Source organism: Carassius auratus, chromosome 3 (assembly GCF_003368295.1).
Source record: "Carassius auratus strain Wakin chromosome 3, ASM336829v1, whole genome shotgun sequence".
Taxonomy (NCBI): Eukaryota; Metazoa; Chordata; class Actinopteri; order Cypriniformes; family Cyprinidae; genus Carassius; species Carassius auratus.
In genome coordinates this window covers 18,044,828-18,067,779 of record NC_039245.1, presented here as the reverse complement: position 1 = coordinate 18,067,779, position 22,952 = coordinate 18,044,828, and the positions used below count along the sequence as shown (strand labels likewise).

The following is a 22,952-nucleotide window of genomic DNA, read 5'->3' as shown; positions in this document are numbered from 1 at the left end:
CACAGTTTATGGGATCTTTGCTGCTGTGTGTATCGATGTGTATGCGTCAATATTTGACAGTCGGTGGGTCTGACCTGTTGAGGGGCTGGAAGGCACCTGCTCGCTGCTTGAAGGCCTCTGAAGATGCTGTTCTGATAATAACAAATGCAACAGTTAAACACATGCTGATGATTCGGTGCTCAAGGACTCTGTAAATCTGTCCTTCATCTCGTTCAGTAAATGCATGTTTGCAGAGACGTTTGTGCACATCATCCACAGAGCACTGTGTTTTATTTTAGGCATCGTGTTTATGCAAATATATACAAAAGAGTTAAACAGAGTGCAGCATTCGGGTTCTGGAGGTAAAAATGCCATTCATTTTCTCCATAGGGAAAATGATTTTTAACGTTAACTTATAAACCTTTAAAGAGAAGTCTGTTATGAGCTACGAAGTTGTTAATCAATGGTGTATAGTTTAAACTTATTTAAAAATAAATCATATTTAACAGTGGAATTTGTGATGAAAAACTACATTACCCAGGGTTCTGAACAAATATGTCCACCAATTAGAAAGCCGTGTGAGCAAACTGCGCTTTTTAGGTACTCTGCATGAAGCACTTCCAATGATGTAATCGAGTTAGTGTCGATGACCCTGCAATAAACTTAAAATATATTGATTCTGTGGATATCATCAACTACTTTAAATGGATGGTTGGTTGTATAGTTCACCATCTTTTTAAATTTGCCATTAGCAAAGCATTATGGTATTGTAGTTCTTTCTCTCTAAAGCCATTAAATACAGTCTGGTACCTTTTTCAAATATTTTTTGCTTCAGATAAAAGTTTGCAATGCTCAATTCATGCAATGCTCTAGTTGGTTCGATCCATAACTTATACTGGTTTAACAAAGGCTGTTTTTAAAATGTATACAGGAATAATACACAGGGGAAAAAAAAAATACTCCAGAACCAGCATTGCTGAAAAAGTGGATGGACAATAATTCATGCTTTTCACATCCATTTAACATCATAAATGCCACAAATTTCTTTTAGAACCAGACAGAGGCTGTTTTAGTTACATGTTGCCCTTAAAGATACATATTTCAGTAATGTAATAATGTACATAAATGTGTTGGTCACTTTTAATGTTAGTCAAACAACCATTCTGTCCAAATGGGTGATTCATAAGTTAAAATCTGATTAGATGGAATGCTGTAGTCAAACGTCTGGCTACTTTTATGAATGAATTTGAGAGGGACGTTTATACTCACTGTCCTCTAGAGGAGTGAATCAATAAGGTGATCAGGGTGGAGGTGGCAGGACACACACAGTTGAGGGCCAACATGGCATACTTAAACTCTTCCTCACAAACCACATGGTCTGCAAAATAAACACATGGGAGAAATGTTAATTCTCCGATTTCTGTTTCACTGAATGTGTTTTCATTACGGAGGAATGTTCAGAACAAGCTCTATTGACATTATATTGATTACCAGAGAAAGTTATTTTGAAATAATTAAGCATGCACAACAGTTCATGGGGCAAAAGGGTTTAAAAGTATAAATATGCAGCTTGTATTTTCTCAAGAGCTTTTTGTGTGGAAATGTGTGCTATTTGAGCTGTAAAGTTGTCTAAGTTGCACTAAGTTACTAGGTTAATGTAATTAGTTGAAAGAAAAAAGAGATATAACTTTGCAAGGTAGGTAAGCAGTTTTATTACACTAATGTTAATACTGTATGTGCAATGCATATAGGAATTGTAGGTATACTCTCAAATTAGACTCTATTGCTCTATGGACACTGAAAAATGTATGACAAGAGCATTTTTATTAAAATTTTGTAATTTTTGCACCCATTATTATTTTATTTTTATTTTATTTATTAAATTTTTACAGTAAAAACTTTGAAATGTTATTATATTTTTAAATAACCTTTTCCCCTGTAATCACATTTTAAATATAAATAATTAATTTAATGAAAAGCTGAATTTTCAGCAGCCATTATCGTGCTGCTTCAGAAGTCATTCTGCTTAATATTTTTGTAAAAATCACGATACATTTTATTAAAAAGTTTGAAAGAACATCATTTATTTGAAATATAAATGTTTTGTAATATTGAAATGTCTTAATTGCAACTTTTGATTTAATGTGTACATTTTAATTTAATGAGTAGTATTAATTTATTTTCTTTTTCTCTTTTTTTTTCTTTCTAAATAAAGATCTCGTGCTTCTTTAAAGGAATAGCTCACCCAAAAATTTTGAAGAATTTTGAAGTACCAAACATTTGTTGATCCCCGCTGACTTCCTCAGAAGGGAAAGAAATACTATGGAAGTCAATGGGGAACATCTTCTGTTTGAATACCAGCATTCTTTAAAATAACTTTTTTTTATGTTAAACATAAGAAAGAAACTCATACAGGTTTGGAATGAAATGAGGGTGAGCAAATGATGACAAAATGTGAATTTTTGGGTGAATTATTACTTTAAGTCCCCTGCTCAAAGCAGCTGCCCTATTAAACAGAGTGAACACACATCAGCTTCAGATCTCCACTGCCATTTAAATGCCAGCCAGTGTACCAGAAAAACATACAAAGACAGACTTAGTGCAGAAAAGATGTTTATGAATCCTTAAGTGTATGTTAAAAAACCAAATTACACATTCATCTGGAGGGAAAATAGCATTTACTGCACTAACGACCTCTCAGGGATGGCGCGCAATTTTCATGTGGCTTGTTAGCAGTGAGTGAAAACACATTTACTAATTTTGCTAATTAGGAAAATGAGTCAATAAAATCACATTAGCATTGATGAAAACATTGACTCCAGATGTGTATTTTGGCTACATGTAAAACATTTACTTCAATTTAATTCAATGCAGGATTGGACCAGAGTCAAAACATACTGGAGAAGAAAACCACTCTCAAAACAAAAAAGATGTAAAAGTCTAAACCGTTCAACCCGGCTGCTCTTCTGAGAATCGGCTCTTGTGCGCTCTCTCTGGGCCTTACCAGTCCCTTTCATTTGGTCTATTTTTGGAGTTTTTCCTTTTTTGTTCATCAGAGGATGCAGACATCACCTCTAGGCTAGATAGCTTATTAAAAAACCTGTGTTCCTCATTTCTGATCGGAAATAAACGATAGGAGTGCCAACTGTTTCCTCATCCTGTTGCTTTCTGCTTCTCTTTGTTTTGTCTAATTGAGAGGGAAGTGGCAGAGTCATTTTTGCTTTATTAGGGTGGATGTGTTAACCATGTGCAGTATGCTTGGAATTGATGATGTTGCTCTAGTACAATGTTATTTTTTCTCTGAGAGTGGATTTAAGAAAATACCAACCAATTTAAGCACAGGACAAATTATGTGGAATGTGTGAAGTGTTATAAATATATATATATAAAGGTTTTTTCTTTTTAAATGAACAGTCTTTTATACGACAGGCCAGGAACAACTGACACAACCATAGCTGGATTTTATTGACATCTATTCAAACACGCTACTCGCCCAAGGAGAGGAGAATGCTCCGATTGTTTGAATGACACGAGTCAATTCAGAGAAATGCGTAGGCAAAGGCACGAAGAAGGATTGAAGGTAAAATTGTGAAATGAGGAAAATCACGGGGAGAGTAGGACTGATTGTTCTCTGTGGAACAATTTAGCAACATTTCAGCTTTGAAGCTAAAATATAGTGTTATTCAAACTAAACTAGACTCTTTTTTTGTACCTTTTGAACTGAATCTGTGTTATTGTTTTAATAAGCATCGTGTTTTTCTATTAAATGTTTAATTATTGTTTAATGATTTTATTATGTTACTAGTGAACATCAAATGAAATGTTTTTGTTTATTTTTTTTCTTGTCTGATCTTCGTTATACAAGCAGTATTGTTTTGACTGACATTGTTATATATTTTTGTATTCAGTGTTTGTTATATTATTTTCCCAAAAGTGTTTCTTTTTTTGTTTTGTTCTGTCAAAGTGTTGTTATTCTCATAATATTTCATATTATATTGTATTATTATGATTCTGATTACTAATGTTAATCAATCATTAACAAGGCTTGTTCTTTTTTTGTTTTGTATTTGGGTTATTAATTAAACAATATCATTTGTCTCTTTGTTATTGTAACTTCATAAATAAATAAGTCTTGTTCTTATTCTCTTATGTATTATTCTCCACGTCAGGCTGAAGTAGCGGAGGCAGCACTTGAAGACGCACATTCACTCATAAAAATCAAATGGTGAATTAGAGACCTCTGTTCCTCCTCTTGCAGACCCTTTCTGCTCAACCACTTCATCTCCTCCACCAACTCCCTCATTTCCAGCAGCCTCGGAAAGTGCACGTTGACCTCGGCTGAATTGGGGCTGTGGCACAGCAGGCTAGAACACTGTGATAATTGTATTTCTAGATTCCCTTTTTTTCTCTAAAGCTGCTGTATTTGTCCCCATTCTAGGAGTATGGTAGTGAGAGATTGTGGTCATTCTGTGAACCCCAGCCGGACGCCAACAACAGTGCCACTTTTCTGCCATTAGCATTAATTAAAGCAGCATGCCGGTTATGTTTATGAATGACCAGGCTGTTGATATAGCTACGATAACACGCTGCAGAACTAGAAAGTGCAGAACTGCAAACATGCCCAAGGAGAGGAAAAGATAATCAATTAATGCAGCAAAAGTCAAACAAAGCAAACAGTGGTCTAGAAGTCCCAGAATAACTGTTTCAGATGTGAACAGACTCTGACAAACCTCTCTGTGAGCTTCTATTGCATTGATACAAACATTAAGGTGCGATTAAGCTATTTGTAGAGCTGAAGTCAAGTCTCCAGCCGTACTCATTTATGCCACCCACACAGCCACTTAGTGCATATATTCCAGGCAGTGTCACAACACACAGCTATGCATAGAAAAGCTGCATATTGATGCGTTCCGCCGAACTGTCAAGAAGCAAGCACTCTGTAAACCACCAAGACACCACGCCACCCACAGGAGATAACCACCTCTGTCTGATATGAAACACAAGCATGTATATCGCAAGTGTCATTCCAATAACTCTCAATAAAAAAAGCACATTCTTATTCATGATCCTGCTGACATGTTGCAAATACAGCAGATATAACAAACATTTGGCAAATGCATCAGATGAGAAATATACTTTTGGGGAAAGTATGTCCAGTGTATTTATAGTCTGGAAAGATGGCATTATGCATGTTATGCATTCTGCTAATATACTATGCAGAGTTGGGGTAACGCAAGTTACATAATCAGATTACTTTTCTAAATGAACTAGTTAAGTAACACATTACTTTTTAATTTAGAAGAAAATATCTGAGTTACTTTTTTTTAAATACGTAACGCCAGTTACTTTGTTTCCCATGTACTGACTGACAGCTCTTGTGTTGCCATGTTGAGAGAAATCGGGAGTAAGTGCAAAGCATTGTGTGTGAATATGAAGTTACTGTAGTTCTAGACTAAATATGAACAGGTATTTACTCATCTCAAGTGCACAGAAACAGATTCAGTATTCCTCCAGATGAATAAAAACAGTCATCACTCCGTTCTCATTCTCTTCTGATGGGTGACCGGCAGCAGCTCTGGGTTTTTGACTGACAGGTTGTGTGATAGTGTGTAATCTGTGGTTGATCTCTGGGTAAAGCTCAGTGACTCTCCAGCTGCCTCAGTCACTGACTCATCCCGTCCCTTCCTCCTCCGCCTTCTCATTGACTCCAAAACAAGTACCGCCACCAATGCTGTGCAGACCATCTTGCTCTCAGCATCAGCGACGCAGGAAATGTGGCGCTATAGGTCATACATGAGAGGAGAGAGCAATGCATCTTCTTCACATTTTTCATCTGCTGCTCATTGGAGCGGTGGCGGCAGATGCAATTTGGATCTCTAATCATTGCCTCACATTTAACTCACATCCTATTGCACAGAGAAATTCTCCATATCATTTCCTGGTAATCATCCTAAAATAACCCTCACACACACACACCACAGCAATCGCACAAACATGAGATGTGCAATACGCCACACTTTAAGGTCCTGCTGCTAAATTGGAGAATTATCGACTAGATGACTAGCTACTAAGTTACTAGTAGCATTGCTATTTTTAGCTAGTAATAGTAACTCCCCAGCACTCTCGCAAGGAGGTCAATTGAATGAACATGGATCCTATTGGTTTCCAAATGGAAAAGAGCTGTGAAGGCTGGAGTGCAGGTGGAGGGTGAAGAGAATGAATTTTCTTCACTTTTCAGACACAATCAAACCTCAGCGGCTGATTGAGAGAGCTGAAGCGAAGGCAGACAGGTAGTGCACGCCAGTGGATGCCTGGTTATTATAGTTTTGAATATTTTATCTGGTTTTGTTTCAGTTTCAGTTTATCTTTAGTTCATTTTAACAGCGCATTAATATCTTGACTTGTCTGTTGTTTATATGTTTCATTTTTATTTTTTGGTTTTAGTACAGTTAAAATCTTTTTCAATCTATGTACAAAGACTTCATCATATATATATATATATATATATATATATATATATATATATATATATATATATATATATATATATATATATATATATATATTATATATATATATATATATATATATATATATATATATATATATATATATATATGACATTGGAGAAGAATAATCTTATACTTTTTAGACAAAAAAGCATAAAAGAGAAACATATGCCTTTTGTATGCCAATTTTAAGTGTTAACAATTAACAATCCTCACATTAATAATTATAATTAATCAACTAGTAACTTAAATCCTCTGGACTGGATATGAGACGTAAGAATATAAGAACGGTAATACAATAATAATATAATAAATATAACAATTTGGGGTCTGTAAGTCTCTTACCATGGCCTTGTTTATTTGATCAAAACTATAGTAAAATTATACAATTTAAAATAATTGTTTTCTATTGTAATATATTTTACAATGTTTATTTTTAATGTATAATGTATATTTTATTCCTGTATTTTTCAGCATCATTACACATGATACTTCAGAAATCATTCTAATATGCTGATTTACTGCTCGAGAAACATTTCTTATAATTATCAATGTTGGAAACAGTTATGCTGCTTAATATTTTTGAGGAAACCGTGATATATATTTTTTCAGGATACTTCGATGAATAGAAAGTGACCAAAGTGATCAAAAGTGACAGTAAAGACATTTATATTCTAATGCTTTAAAAGTCTTTACTGTCACTTTTGATCAACTGAATTCATTGTTGCTCAATAAAAGTATTAATTTCTTAAAAATAAAAAAACCTCATTGACCTCAAAGCTTTGAACAGTAGTGTTTTTATATGATTTTTTTTTTCAAACCCCTAAAAATCCCCATTTTTACATTATAAATATTTTTCACTGCTAGTTTCTAGTCCATGTAATATTTTTCTTTAACAATAACAACACTGGCCTCCACACACATAATCTATTGCAGACATGGGGAATGGGAAGACTAGGAAAGTAAAAAGCATTATCCACATTTCCACAACTGAAGAGGGATATTAAATGAGTTGAGTGTTGAAGGACACGGCTTCAGAGAGAAGGAGGCTGCCTCTCAACAGACTCACAAATGTACGAAGTGCATCAAATATCATACTCTCTACACCTGCATCCCCTGAGAGAAAGACATTTTGCACACTGACCTGCGAACTTGATGTGGAACTTATTCTCAGGTTTGAGGATCTGCACGTAGAGAGGGCAGTTTGGGGCAAAGTCCTTCACGGCCCAGGCCCTAAGAATGGTCTGATGGTCCTGTGACACAGAAAAACAGACAGAAAGAGAAGCACATGAACAGAAGTACACCATTAGTCATAGTGTCTGCTCATATGTACCAGCCATTACCCTCTTTACAGAGACATTAACATCTAAAGTGCCTGACATCTAGGTGAATCTCATTAAAACATGTAGAGGCCACATTTCACCACAAAAATTAAATTATATTTAGCAAAAAAGAAAATAAAGCCTATTTTTAAGACCATTAAGATGTTTTTTTTTTCAATGTAAAATTATTAAGCACTTTTTCCACCAAATTCCAGACATCTACTTTTTACTTAATTAATCTCCAATTATTATTTTTTAATAATTTAAATGAAAATTCAAATGAGCTATATTTAAATTTTAATGAGGTAGTAAATCAAATATCACATGATGAAAAAATACACATTTACATAATATACTGGAGATGTTTGAAACGTACAGCGGCAAAGCGGTCCACTTCAAACCGGTTGCTTAGGATAAAACAGGCTTCGGCATCATCCATCCTGCAGCCAATCATGATGAAAAGAGGTCAGAAAACAGAGCCATGTTCCATAAAAGGGGAAAAAGAGAGAAAGACAGTGAACAGAAAAGAAACACAGAGGAATTAAAAGATGTAAGTCAGTTTCTTGATCTGATATCTCTGGCATGCTATGAATTACCTCAAAATATAACTCTAAATCATCCCTCAGGTAAAAATAATAATAATAGGAAGTGTGAGATCTAGCTGATAAAAAAGGTTTTCTTAATCTGTTAGCGCTGCTATGCTAAGCTATCAGGCTAAGCTGTTAGCTTGCTACCTGAAAACAAATAAAAAAAAAGATCATTAACATATTTCATGATTGGGACTACATACAGAATTCTCCATCAGGCACCTATCAATTTAGTAGAAACATTTATTAATAAAGTTTTGCACAGAGTTACACACTGCTTTTAAAACGTTTGGTGAACATTGCAGTGACTGTAAGTGGAGTACTGTAAATGAGTGAAATGTATTGATTATGAGTTAATGAAATGATTGCACTTAGATAATATACACAGATATTTCACCTTTAATATATTTAATCATAAATAGGTGCATTATACCTGAACCTGCGATGTTCCTTTACATAACTTGCAGATATGCAAGTATGGTTATTACATAACCATGCAAGTATGGTTATTACACAAATTACATAAGTATGGTTAAAAAAATAATTGTTTTACTAGTAGTGGTTTCTATTGTGAACCACACTACAACAGAACTTACAGGACTTACAGCAATATTGTAATTTACTCCTTACTTATATTGTCACTGAACTATGGTTAAAGTGTACTGCTGAATGTAATGACAAGCATTTATGGTAAACCAAAATATACTTTGATGTAATTTCTATTGTAACTTGTATGTCATGTATTTAAATAGATTTGTAACTAATGACAGAGATGCAATTTATTGCATTTAAAATATAATACATGTAAACGTAATATCAAATAACACACAATCAACTATTTTACATGTACTTCAGTTTGTTAGCCAACACATCAAAATAGATGTACATCTTCAAAACATGATAAAAATGTTATAAAAACAATGATTTAAAATATACTTTGAAGTAATCTTATAATTTGATACCATTACAACATGCACTTATTACAAGAGTACTTAAGTGTTTAGAAATACTGTAATGAGTGTGACTTTAAATACATCACGGTTATTTAATTCATATTATATAATCTGCAAGTGCATTTTTAAAAATCCCTTTGTGCAAAGGCACATTCAATACAATTAAGCACACTTCTTTTTTTACTTCAGATGAGTTGAATTGTTTATATATTTATTCAGCAAATCTTACTTTGCCCTCATTAGGTCTTGATCTTTGAGAGCAGATCCCTGCAGGTAGATGACCCTCTGAGCCCATAGTGGGATGTGCAGTACCCTTCGCACCTGGACGTCCATCTCAGCGGGACATAAGATGACCACATAGTAGTCCTGGACACGATGAGCTCAAGTTAGTAGAAAACAGGGTCAGACAGACACTGCAAGCTAATGCAACCCGGATCATACACGCATAAATAGCTTGATGAAATTCAATTTGATGTTCAGTTAATCCTAGGACAAGAACCTCAGCCTCCAGCACTCCTGAAGAGGATTAACTGAGCTCATATTAGCATGAACGTACACACATTTACATGTGCGGGTGTACATACGCACACGCATACCAACCTGCAGTCTGGGGTGAGCGAAGAACTCGTTGAGAAAGTCCATGAGGAGGTCTATCTTGAGACAGCTGACACACAGCACCACGTGCTTCTCAGTCTGGGCACGATATCGGCTGTAGTTCCCTCCAGACTTCTGTCGCTCCATCCACAAGAAAGCCAACTGCTCAAACTATGGGGAATCCATGTGAACAAAGCTTCGTTAAGAAAGATTGACAAAGACGCATCAGGCTACACATGGCTTCAGTCAGGTTTTCAGAACCTGAGATAACTATGTGAAATTAAGCTCTATGAGCAAACAAAAAGGTGTCATGGAGTCCACAATACCTCTGACAAAGACATCAGCAGCAAATCATTTAAGACCTGCAAGGTGGAGCTTTAAATTGATTACATTTGTTGGTCCAGCACACCCCATAGGTGCTCAATCAGATTGAAATCTGGGAAATTTAAAGGCTAAGGCAACACCTTGAACTCTTTGTTATGTTCTTCAAACCATTCCTGACCAGTTTTTGCAATGTGACATTGTGCACTATCCTGCTGAAAGAGGCCATTGCCAATGTGAACATGGTTTGCAACCATCTTTAGGTAGGTGGTACGTGTCAAAATAACATCCACGTGAATGCAGGACCCAAGGTTTCCCAGCAGAACATTGTCCATAACTACTCACACGCACTGAGCTATCCACCTGATCTAATAGAAAACGTGATTGATCGAACCAGACAACCATCTTTCATTGCTTCATATCTAGTTCTGACACTCACCTGCCCACTGTAGATGCTTTCGGAGGTGGATGGGGTCATCAGGGGCACTCTGATTGGTCTGCAGCCATGCAGAAAACAGTGTGTTCTGACACCTTTCTATCTTGGCCAATGTTAGGTTTTTAGCAATGTGAGCTACTGTAGCTTTTGTGTGTGGACCAGACGGGTTGGCCTTCGCTCCCCACATGCATCAGAGAGAGTTGGGCACCCATGACCCTGACACCAGTTCACTGGTTCTCTTTCCTTGCATCACTTTTGGTATTTACTAACTGCATATTGTGGGACACCCCACAAGACTTGCCATTTTAGAGATGCTCTGACCCTAGCCATCACAATTTGGAACTCCCTCAAGAAGTCCCTCAGATCTTTTCACGTGTCCATTTTTCCTGCTTCCCCCGACAGGTGCCACTGTAACGATATAATCAATAATAATGTTGCTTGTCTTATGGACTACGTGTGTTGTGCATTGTGTGGGTGATATTGCCAGTGAGCTTCTTTTATGTGTTTCTGTGCAAAAGCGCTCAGTCGCATGTTTAATAGGGGGCGTAAAAATCTGACAGAAGTTCTTTTCTCCTGGTATTGAGTACATAAAGGGATTCTCAGCTAAGATTCGAGGTGTTTTATTGCGAGTTGTGGGTAATGTCTGCTATTCAGGGGCTTTCAGGCAAGGGCAATTTGGGAATTGAGATTTGGCACTGTTTAATTGCAATAGAAAAGCTTCGAATCAAAAAAACCTCATTGCAATGTGTGCACCAGGAGCGATGGGATACAGTGTCTGCCGTCAGTCTGTGTGGTGAGATGGCTCTCTGCGGGCCATGAGCCATACTGGAGATTTCCCCTGTCAGGCCAGAAACAAACACAGGCTTGGCTGTAATGCTCACGCACCAGCTGTGTGTAGGGGGCAGCAGTAAATGTCACCTGGTGTTTGTAGATGAAAAGAGTAGGATGGCCTCGCTGGAGCCACTGCCATTTCCTGTGTGATGGAAACGTACCTGCCTCCCAGAGAGAAATCTGGGAGGGAAGCCCTCACATCACACATGAAAGACAAGTTCAAGCTCATCTCATTCCCTCCTCAGCCCAGAGGGAGGCTCGTGCTCGTGAGCGAGTGTGTATGAGACTTGTTTGGGTGAGAGAGTGTCAGTAATACATGGTATATGTTGAAGGGGGATGTGAAACGTGTATCATTAAAGTGCTGTGTACATGGAAGCACGTCTGTGTGTGTCAGACTGTGAAAACCACCAGCTGTGACGCGTCTCATGGGGCACTTATACACAAAAGTGATTTGGCTCAGTGCTTTTGTCACCATAACCACAGATCATTTGCATAAAATATCTGACAGTTATGTGAGGTTGTGTGAAAGGACAATGCAGAACTACTGTTGAGGAAACCGAGTGAAGTCAGGATAAAATACTTTCTATCCTTTACTAAGCTCTCTGTAAATGTTTCAGAGTAATTCAAAGGTTCAAAGCTCTTCATGCGAACGTGCTGAAAGTTTGATGTGATAATCAAGTGGGACAGATGTATTAAGAGGACTTAAGGTTTGTGTCACTAGTATAAGTTACAGTACGAAATGAATTATTGAAATTGGTAGTGTAAAATAAATACAGTATAAATAATGTTTGCTGTATAAAATAGTATATATAATACAATTAAATTAAATTGTTAAGCATAACCAATAATATTAGTATGATTCAATCATTTCAAATATATATTTTAAAATCTTTTCTAGTTTAAAAAGCTGAAAGTTAAAAAATAGATATTTCCATGACTTTTTGATTATATATATAAGTGTGTGTGTGTGTGTGTGTGTGTGCGTGTGTTTGTGTGTGTGTGTTTTACAGTGAACTTGGTGTTTTACCGTGAACTTTTGTTTTTGTTTTCGTTTTGGTCGAATCAGTAATTACTGTACAGTGACAAGGTTCTGAAATTAAAATGAGCTTGGGGAGAATTTTTTACCAAAATTAACTAAAAATGGCTCTAAATTTTGAGATGTAGGGACAAAACAGTTTCTTTATGAGGTGTTGTTTTTAATATTTATACCATTTCACACAAGTAATAGAGTTGTTATCACAAAATATTCGTGCAATTGCAAATCTGATAATGGTCGTATACAACAGTTCAATAAAAAAGTAAATCAATAACTTGATATATTGCATCAATGACAATAGTTTCAAACAAACTATAACCATCATAACTGAATGAATCTGTGTTTTCAATGAATCAGGTGAGCTGATGATTCAATGACCCATTCATAAAAACAGTGCTTCACTCAAATAGGTTTTTGGCTCCCTACTGTTTTAGTTTATAATATCATTTCAAATTTCCATACTCAGAGTTTTATACTTAAAACACTAATCTTATAAGACTATTTATGCAATTATAAATGCAGTGTGAATGCATTTATGCCACTTCTGGCATATTCATTATTCTGAATTAAACAGTAAACAGTGCAATGATGTATTTTGATGATGTTGATTACGTTTGATTTGTAGCAGCCCTATAGTGTCTTATGTCTCTAATGTATTAATTTATTAATTAAATGTAAGAATGAAATATATGATGCAATAATGCATTAATTATGTATTACCTTTTTCCCTGTAAAGGTAAAAAAGTTAAAAAGCCACCTGGAAATATAAAAGTTAATTTCTATCACTGACAGTGTCATAAAATGAAGAAAGGAAAAGTGACTGTACTGTATGTACTCATTATTAAATGTTTACTCCAGTATTTCTCCCTCAATAACAGTTGCTCCTAAGATCAGTTGCTCCATTTGTCAACATCAGTTGACTAAAAATATCCAAATGGGTAAACAGCGGTCTTCCATGTTTCTTGCTTTGGGCTCCAAGATGCCAAAATATTGCTATGATTATTACTGCCTGGCAGCCACTGCAAGTTATTGTACAGAAAGAAAATGATAACTTAGGTTATTCAGCAATGCATTAAATGTGGATGTCACCGCTGTGCATATAACATGCTTACATGTGTGCACATACATACCGCAAACTTACTGATATTCAGACAAAGAGGAGACAGCTAGTGCGATATAGAAATATCAAACAGTTCAATAAACAAGAAGTCAAACAACACACAGTGGTGGTGTGCTGTTGTTCCTTAATGTATCAGGGGTTTTCAACAAACTGGTTGAGTGAATAATTCAATGACTGACTGAGTACAGTCTTGACAGTATTGAGTACAGTATTGACTCGTCAGTATCATCAGTTGCATGGATTATTCAGAGACATATGTATGTATATATAATGAAAAGGAGGAGGAAGAAGAGTTGTCATTGTCCGACTGTGTTTATTTACCTGTATTGGTAGAACTATAAGAGCCACACAGATCATGATGACCACCAGTAGCTGAGAGGGCCAGATCTGAGGTGTAACGTCACCAAAGCCCACAGTAGAGAAGGTGACAACACAGAAATACAGAGAGTCAAAGAGCGTCAAGTTGTTCCCTGCCCGTTCCAAGTGCTGAATACCACAGATACTGGAAGAGAGAGAGAGAGAGAGAGAGAGAGAGAGAAAAGGGACTAAGAACACCTCACACGTGGATTTAAAGGCATAGCTCACCGAGAAATGCAAACCTGTATGATGCTATTTTAAAAGCTTTTTAGAGCCTGATAGACTTAGTCACTAAGAACCATTATAATATACAAAACTTATACTCGTGTCCCATGTGGAAACAAATTAACAGCACATGGGAGAGGACATGGTGGTGAGTAAATAATCTTGGAATAAACTATTCCTTGAAAGGCTTTTCAGGTGGACAGGTTTGCCGGGATTTGCATGTGTATGGAAAGCCAGTAGGTTTATATCCTCACCGGATGGTTTGGAGCACACTGTGATGAACACGAACCAAAACACAATAACGGTGTGATGAGCCACGCGCAAGACGGCGTGATGCGAACCCTGTTTGTGTGTCCGTATGTGTGTTATCTTTGAGTACAGCCAGTGTGTGTGTGTGTGTGTGGGTTTGCTCAGTGTTGGAAGGCCAGTTGAGTCAACATGCAGATGTCAGTAATGAAAAGGTCATAAATTTATCCCCTTTCTGTTTTACAAATGCACCAGTACCCTGCACATTCAGCACCTCCCTGCTATTTACTTCACGGAACAAGAGAACACACACAAAACATGGTGTTTAATTAATTTAGAGACATCATCCTGTCAACTACTGACCAGTCACACAGACAGCAGCACATTAGTTCCCATTCTGCAATGTACAGTGCAAAAAGACCTTGTTCGACATGTTCACTTTTAACATTTCTTGCACCAAAAGCAATACATATATACACATCTCTTCTTAATTTGGTTTTTCTCTCACCAAGTGAAGATGAGGCAGACCAGGGTGCTGATGAGGATGAGCACCTGGTTGAACATGGCCGAGTGTGTTCGCTGAATCGCTCTGTGCAGGTCATTCTGAAAACAACATGAAGGAGGAGAGAAACAGAGAGATAAAAGAAGGCAGAGATGAGAGACAGTGAGACCTTTAATAACACAGTGCCATTGCGCTTGTCCTTAAGATAAAAACCTAAAAAAAAAATACATAATCTAGAGCTCTGGAAAAATCGATAACCAGCCAGCTTTCAGCAGTACAGGACAGACAGATTCAGGAACATAAGGCATGAGGTGGAAGTGAGATAGAGATGGAGGAAAATAAGGGCTTTGTGATGAAAGTGGATAAACACTGACACAAATGCTCAGGAATAAGGGAGAGAGGATAGGCTTGATTTCTTACAATCATGTTCTCTAGAGCGTGTTTGGCCAGCCAGCAGTTCAGAAAAACAGGAATGAACAAGTTTCTGAAGGAGGGCATAATCACCTGATTGGAAAGAAAAAAACACTTAATTTCCTTTAATTCAAAGAGTTTTGTGATACAGTATAACACACGACACAGTTTCTACCACCACAATTCAGGAGCACTGCTGTGCCGTTGATGAATCTTCAGCATTATACATATTTTAGTTATTTCTGAGAACATGTAAATTATAAAAAACAACAGCTTTCTATTTGAACTGGTGCAGTTCTTTTTAATGTATCAGATTATTCAAACAGGAACAGTCAATCTGAATCAACTCACTTTTTTCACTGTGCCTGGATTATTCATACATAACCACAGATAAGGCTGTTATGAAATAATGCTAAATAATGCACATTTAGAATGCAAGTAAAATCTGAATCAACCTATACTGATTTGTTGTAATAATAATAATAATAATAATAATAATAATAATAATAATAATAATAGTAAGTAATAAAATTAAACACAACATTGTTATTATTATTATTAATGTTTGTTGTTGTTGTTATAATAAATATCATAATAAAATGTAACATAAACTAATTTGGTTTAACTGTTAGTCAAATTGAATTATTATATTATGCTTTATAATTATAATTATAATGCCAGAATCAAAATATGTTTTGTAATTGTTAGTAAAATAACATCATTCATATATAATGTTTAATAATATTAAAAACAACAACAATAATAATACTAAATAATAATAAAGTTTTTAAATTGTTAGTAAAAATATTAAATATCCTTATTATGTTGAATCAAATAAATACAGAAACAAAATCGTTTTCTAACTGTTAGTAAAATATAATTATTTTTTAATCTTTAATAAAGCTTTGATAGGATTGTTAGTAAAAAAAAATAGTATTATTATTATTATTAATGTGTCTGATAAAACATAGTACTTCTACTACTTCCACTACTGGCAGTAATAACAGAAACAAAACTGCAACTGTTAGTAAAATATAATATGTATTTATAAATAAATTATATTTATTATATATAAATGATATTATGTGTAATTATTATAATAATTATATATTTATATATATATATATATATATATATATATATATATATATATATATATATATATATATATATATAAAATAATAGTTTGACAGAAACAATATCATTTTTGATTGTTAGGCCCAATTCCATGAAAATCCCATTGACTTCTTGTACTCACAGTGATCACGAAAGGAACGGTGCTGATCATCTCTAGAATGAACGGAATACGCAACACTTGCTCCCAAACGTTGCCCTGGAAACAAGGACACTCTTGTCAGGGTCAAGAAACACTGTTGTCTGTGTGACCTCTCAGATTAAAGGATCAAACTTTGCTTTGATTGGGTTTGATCCACTGAAGAACAGCAGGTTAGGCAGTTAAAGGTCACTCTCCTCGCCCCACTCGGAAATATGTTTCATTTATCGGCTGTAGTTGGGCCTGTGGCTGAATTAAGGTGTTAAACGCCGGCCATATTTCAAAAGCTGGATGTATGTTTAGGTCTCACCCATGTGGGCCCTGTGTGGGTGAAGAGGCCTAGATGGTGTTGAAAGAAATCAATGCAGAACAAAGAGCCTAAGAGATGTGTTGATGCAGGTTGTGCTCATCGTATGGGGATCAAACGAGACTCTAAGAGATCCCTTCACTATCGGCGTCTGGAGGACAAACATGCCTCGTGCTTTCTCTGCCCACTTAGTCCCTTCAAAACAGTTCAACGCAAACACTTCCTCTATCAATTGCTCTCTATCATGGTTTTAAAAAAAACTGGTCAAAACAGCTTATGGGGGTTAAAGGCATAGTTCACCTTCAGTTGCTGGTCCCCATTGACTTGCATAGTATTTATTTTTCTCTATACTATGGAAGTCAATGGGGACCAGCAACTGAAGTTGAACTATCCCTTTGAGCTTATTTTTGTAGCTTGCTTAAGTATATTCCTCTAAAGCAGACAATTTTATTTCATTAACTAATAACTAATCTTTGTTAAAGTACGCTAGAGATTTCATTTCCAAAAAAAAAAAAAAAAAAAAAGACATTAGTAATGATTGGTTATAGCGTCAGTTAGCCCCTGCTGGTAGAAGTTGTAACTAACAAAGGCCGTTTCTTTTTTGACATTCATTCAGAAGCAGACATGTTTTCTGACTAAATGAAAGTCAGAAAAGCTAAATTGGGGTTGCAGCTGGCAATGCAAAGAACAGAAATGCTAACAGATACAGATTACTCTCTCCGGGTAATACAGACCTCTTTGAAGCCAAGAGGGTCTCATAGTGGACTAGTGATAAAACCATGGTAACATGTGTTGTTTGACTCACCTTGTAACTGAGGTACACCAGCAACATGGTCTCTGAAAAACTGATGAATGCAACAAACACCTGGAGAGAGGCGAAAACAGACAAACAGAGAGACAAAAAGGGACAAAGAAGAGAGAGAAGCAGAGGTTGTGTAGGAAGAAACAGCAGGGGCAGCGTGTTTCACACTGTTTGAGAATAAATGGCCAGTCCGAGGTCAACACAACAATGGCAAATGTATCTGTGTGTCTTTAAACCAAAGGCAATTTTATGAACTGTGGCTTGATTTTTAATAACGCTAGCAGGTTTTGCTAAATGAAGGTCCCAAAAACAATGTTGCATCATTTATTTTTGCTACTATTCTGTAAAGATTTATTTATTTTTTACCCTATCACGACACTTTTAAAAGGGTCATATGATGCGATTAACATTTTTCCTTTCTCTTTGGAGTGTTACAAGCTCTTGGTGCATGAAGAAGATCTGTAAAGTTGCAAAGACTAAAGTCTCAAACCCAAAGAGATATTCTTTATCAAAGTTAAGACTCTACTACGCCCTCCTAAAACGGCTCATTCAAACACGCCCCACATGTTTACTATATGGGAATGTTTGCGAAATGCCGCTCAAATATTCCCGCAAAGAAAGAAGCTGTGGTTTCTTTCAGTAACACAGTTAGTGTTGAAGCAGCCATGTCAGGGAGATGCTGTGTGTATCTGGATGGAAACAGAAGCACTTTATTTGAGCTTAGGAAAGTAGATGCATTGAGGAATCTTTAAGATTACTTACAACAGAACAGCAGCGAATTTTATTGGCGAACCGTTTCATGAACTTAGGAAAGGAGGTAATTCTGACTTTGCTACTACAATCTGGTGCTTTGAGTCATCTACTGTGAATATGTTTAGTAATTAGTTTAAGTATTTGCTGTTGACTGTTCAAATGCGGAGATTTGCATATCACAAGAGAGAGAGAGACAGCCACACAGTAGAGTCAGCGGTCTTAACTTGCTGTGGCTTGTGTACTACAAACACATATGAGCTTCATCACTGTGTCTGTCACATGACTCTGTTCCCCTTTCAGGCTTGAACTGATGGTAAAGCTAAGGACATTATTAACTGTCTTACATTTATTTTTAAAGATTATGAAAAGGGGCGTTACATTTCCGACGAGTGCTTGCTGTGTTCGGCCAATCACAATGCACTGGGTCAGTTGCCCAATCAGAGCAAACTGCGCTTGTCAGAAGGAGGCACTTTGTAAAAAACTACACGTTTTAGAGAGGCGGGGCATAGAAGACCTAAGATAATGTACAGTATTTGAAAAATAATGTGTTTTTTAAAAATTAAAGCATGTCAACATATTCAAAAAATAATGACCTTTAAAAAAGCATCATATGACCCTTTAAATTTCAATCTTAAAATATAAGACTCTGAAATGTGACCACAGTCAAAATGTGATCAACAGTTATGAACAACTTTTAACACATACATAAATTAATGGTAACACTTTACAATAAGATTCCAATAGTGAACTGCATTAGTTAAAATGAACAAAAATTGTAAAATATTTTATGTATAGGGTGACCATACGTGCCATTTTTACGGGACACGTTCTGGCCAGGATTTCTATGTTGCCTAAAATATCCCAGGTTTGGCTGTTTGCATTAGTTTTCGCATTGCTTTGACCGTTCTCTGTAGAATTCACCTTCTCACTCGTCACGATTGGTCGATTATGCACAATGCCCGCATGTTATTGGTCAAGCTACTTTTCGATCATTACCATTAGCAAGTATAAAAACAGGAAAACAAAAAATGACAAGTATAGCCACCTTAGTTATATATGAACATCCATTGCTTTAATATTAAATAAATCAGCAAGAGTCTCAAAAGTGTTTAAAAAATACCTTTTTAAAATCTCAAAAGTGCCTTTAGATGAAACACTTGTGTATGTGTGAGTGTGTTATTTGTTCTGACCTGAAGAGCCCAGAGTGGCAAAGGCCTGTTCACCCAAATAATGAGGGACCTGATGACAGGAAGCCATTATTTTAATGAGATGAGATAAAGAATGAAAAGAAAATTACAAATTAGATACGCTCGGATCAAGAAGAGGGCTCATAATAGAACACTTTTTTTTTCACACGTCAAACAAACAAACCAATTCCAGAATCCAATCCATTTACAATGCCTGAGCAATAAACACATAAAAACCAACAATTTTTTTTTTTTTTTTTAGTAATGAGCACAGTGCCATCGTGTCAGACACACACCATTAAACGCTTGCAGACTACCAGCTGAATTTTTGATGTTTAATAAATGGCAAAAACCGAACTGCCTTGTTAAACATGTCACAGAGACTCCTGGTGCAGAGCCCTGAAGTCAATAAATCAATTCTACTGTTGGCATGAGACAAAACAGCCTGATTGTTAACAGCACCATACATTTCCAGCAAAAAAGTCAACTGAGTCATAATCGCTGAATCATTGAAATATGGTTAAAAGATTACTACTGAATGTACCGACAACATTAATGGTAAACTAAAATATACTTTAATGTAATTTCTATTGAAACTTTAATTAACACTATAATTGCATTGTAATTGTAATACACTGTAATACATTGTAATTGCTTGTTGCATTCAATGTAATAACATATCTGTGATCAAGAAGTTGTATATTAGTATGTTTAAAATATTAATATTGATTAACACACTACAGTCAAAACAACAATCAATATGCTTTAGTCTGTTATTAAACATCAAGCTAAGTAAACACAAATATATACTTTTAGAAGTTGAAGTACACTACAAATTCCCAATCAGTACAATTAAGTGCACTTCATTTTCACAAGGTAAGCTAAATGGGAAATATCAGAAGTGAGATGAGCTACAAAGTTAGGTTTGAAAACCCGATAGACATCTTAAAAAGAGGAGATTCTCAAACATTACACATTTGTATTGATTTTCTTCAGATCTACTCAATTAAAATGGCCACATGTCGGTGTTTTTTCTTCATTTCTCATGAGAGTCAAGAGCCTGGATACTCACCAGTCAAAATGGCTTCTGTTGTGAGCAGATGCATTCTGTCTGAGACAGCCAGGACTGCAGGGGAAGCACACACACACACACAGATAAAAGTTTTTATGCATGGACTAAACAAAAGATACTTCAGTCTTCCCTAGATCTCACTTTCCCTTCGTCCTCCCACACTCTCTCTCCGACATGAACATGAACTCTTCTCTGAACTGAAAATAGATCCCACGGTTTTCACTTTTGACCATCTTTCTCCTTTCCTGTCGTTCACTTGCATCTTGCAATGTCATGAGCTCCTCGATATGCTGTTCTTCTGCACTTTGGCAGAAAATGCATTTTTACTTTTTTCACTCAGAAACGATGCAGACTCTGGCCCATCTCTCTAACTCTTTGTCTATGCTTGTCTCCCTGCTTAAAAAGTCCAGTAAGAGTTGTTGATTTCTAGTTCCATGAGTGACAATCACTGTAAAGTAAAATGTTATGCTAATGAGCAGTGATGTAATACAGCGACCACCAATGGAAGTGCAGACAGCCGATCTAGAGCAGAAACACCTCTATTAGCAACACCAACAGTAAAGTGAGTCAGTGACCTAAAGTGATTAAACACTATCACTATAATGATTAATAATTGTATGAATGAACTAATACAATTAAAATATGATTGATAATTGTAATAATTATTGTGCAAAATAACCATATTATTCCATTCCTGCTAAAAATAAGACACTTTTGTCCCACTCTCCAGCTTTTGACCTGTTCTGAACAATTTAAAACTTCAGTTGCATTGGGTTCTGCAGATCCCAGATGATAGCGACACACCTTTAGAATGTTGCCAAGACTAAATACATCTGCTGCCTACCGAAACAACTTTTGCTTCGAGTGCATGGAACATAGTTTCATTGCCAGGTGGCTGTGTCTCACCAGTCTCTCTCCTCCCGTGGGTCGTCTAGCAGGACTCGTACGATGTAGAGCAGGCAGCTCAGAACCTTCAGGAAGAAGTTGAAGAGTCGCACTCTCAAACCTGCACACAAGAGCGCGAGGCCGTCACCATTCAGCATCACAAAGAGCTTCACAAACAACAGAAACACAAAGCCGAGTGCTCACGGACAGGACACGACAGCTAGAAGACAGCACATCAAACGCGCAGAAACAAATACAAGACCAACCAATTACCCAGCACCAGCTCCACAGAGCCACTCACAGGGGCCAACAGCAATCCACGTGAAAGCAACAACAAACTACCACCTCACAGGACAAGAAAAGCCACAATTAGAGTCTGGGCAAGAACTCACTGGATCTTTGGTTTTTGATGAAGAACAGCTTCAGACGTTCCTTGAAAGTGTTTTCATTCACATAGAACTCTACCTGCACTCTAAAAGGAATGATGATGTTTGAATGGGAATAAACAAGAGATGGAGAGAAAGGGGGAAGGGCGGTTAATGATGACATGTGTGAGAGAGGAGGCAAGAAAGTTAGACTTATTGCCATTGCGGTAATATAAAAAGCAATCAATTGAGAGCTACAAAGCACTGTTGCTATATTAAACTCTAATGTGCACAAGGTGGCCGTGGTTGACCTCGCTATCTGCGCTGACATAATCCAGAATTATAAATGATTTGCACAGCAAGGGGGAGCATAACTGGAGGAGCTGTAACTCCAGTGCTTCTTCATTTTAAACAGAGATCTGGAACTGGGCAAAGAGGAATATTCCAGCTCATGTTCAACCCGATGCCCATCCAGTGTCTGCTGCGGCTTGATGTCTTTTCTAAACACAAATGAAAATGTGTTTTCTTGCACTTACAAATGTTCACCAGATGGTTTAAAAGCAGAAATGGGAAGCGCATGTTTTTTGTCAAGCGCTTAAATTTTTCCTCAGTATAAAGGTTTGTTGTTGAAGCTGTAGAAATGTCCAAATCAGTCTATTCAGAGCACTCTGATGGGTGCAAGGCATCACTGTACGCATTTGAAAGACCCTAGATGAATATTATTACTGAACATTTATTTTGAATTAGACTATAATAACTTTCCAATAATACATTGTTGCTTTGAATTTACATTTTGGTTCAGATCGAAATTCTAGTGTTGTTTCATCATTAACGGAAGATGCAAACATAATTTGGAACCAACACCAGATTGTTATTTAA

The 22,952-nt window shown here is 36.3% G+C and overlaps 1 protein-coding gene across 2 annotated transcripts in view; it reads right to left on the bottom strand.

Moving 5' to 3' along the window:
• The window catches only part of LOC113049196 (potassium channel subfamily T member 2-like), a 58,057-nt gene that overhangs the window by 11,153 nt on the left and 23,952 nt on the right, over positions 1-22,952 (bottom strand). For both annotated transcript variants that reach the window (XM_026211343.1, XM_026211350.1), the window contains exons 2-16: positions 22,101-22,180; positions 21,730-21,829; positions 20,824-20,877; positions 19,755-19,803; positions 17,815-17,874; positions 16,688-16,762; positions 15,439-15,522; positions 15,025-15,119; positions 14,010-14,190; positions 9,951-10,115; positions 9,580-9,716; positions 8,187-8,250; positions 7,633-7,741; positions 1,249-1,357; positions 75-131 (exon numbers count right to left, since the gene is read on the bottom strand). In XM_026211343.1, the coding sequence (XP_026067128.1) occupies positions 75-131; positions 1,249-1,357; positions 7,633-7,741; positions 8,187-8,250; positions 9,580-9,716; positions 9,951-10,115; positions 14,010-14,190; positions 15,025-15,119; positions 15,439-15,522; positions 16,688-16,762; positions 17,815-17,874; positions 19,755-19,803; positions 20,824-20,877; positions 21,730-21,829; positions 22,101-22,180 (1,419 nt within the window). The remainder of the gene's footprint in view (positions 1-74; positions 132-1,248; positions 1,358-7,632; positions 7,742-8,186; positions 8,251-9,579; positions 9,717-9,950; positions 10,116-14,009; positions 14,191-15,024; positions 15,120-15,438; positions 15,523-16,687; positions 16,763-17,814; positions 17,875-19,754; positions 19,804-20,823; positions 20,878-21,729; positions 21,830-22,100; positions 22,181-22,952) is intronic.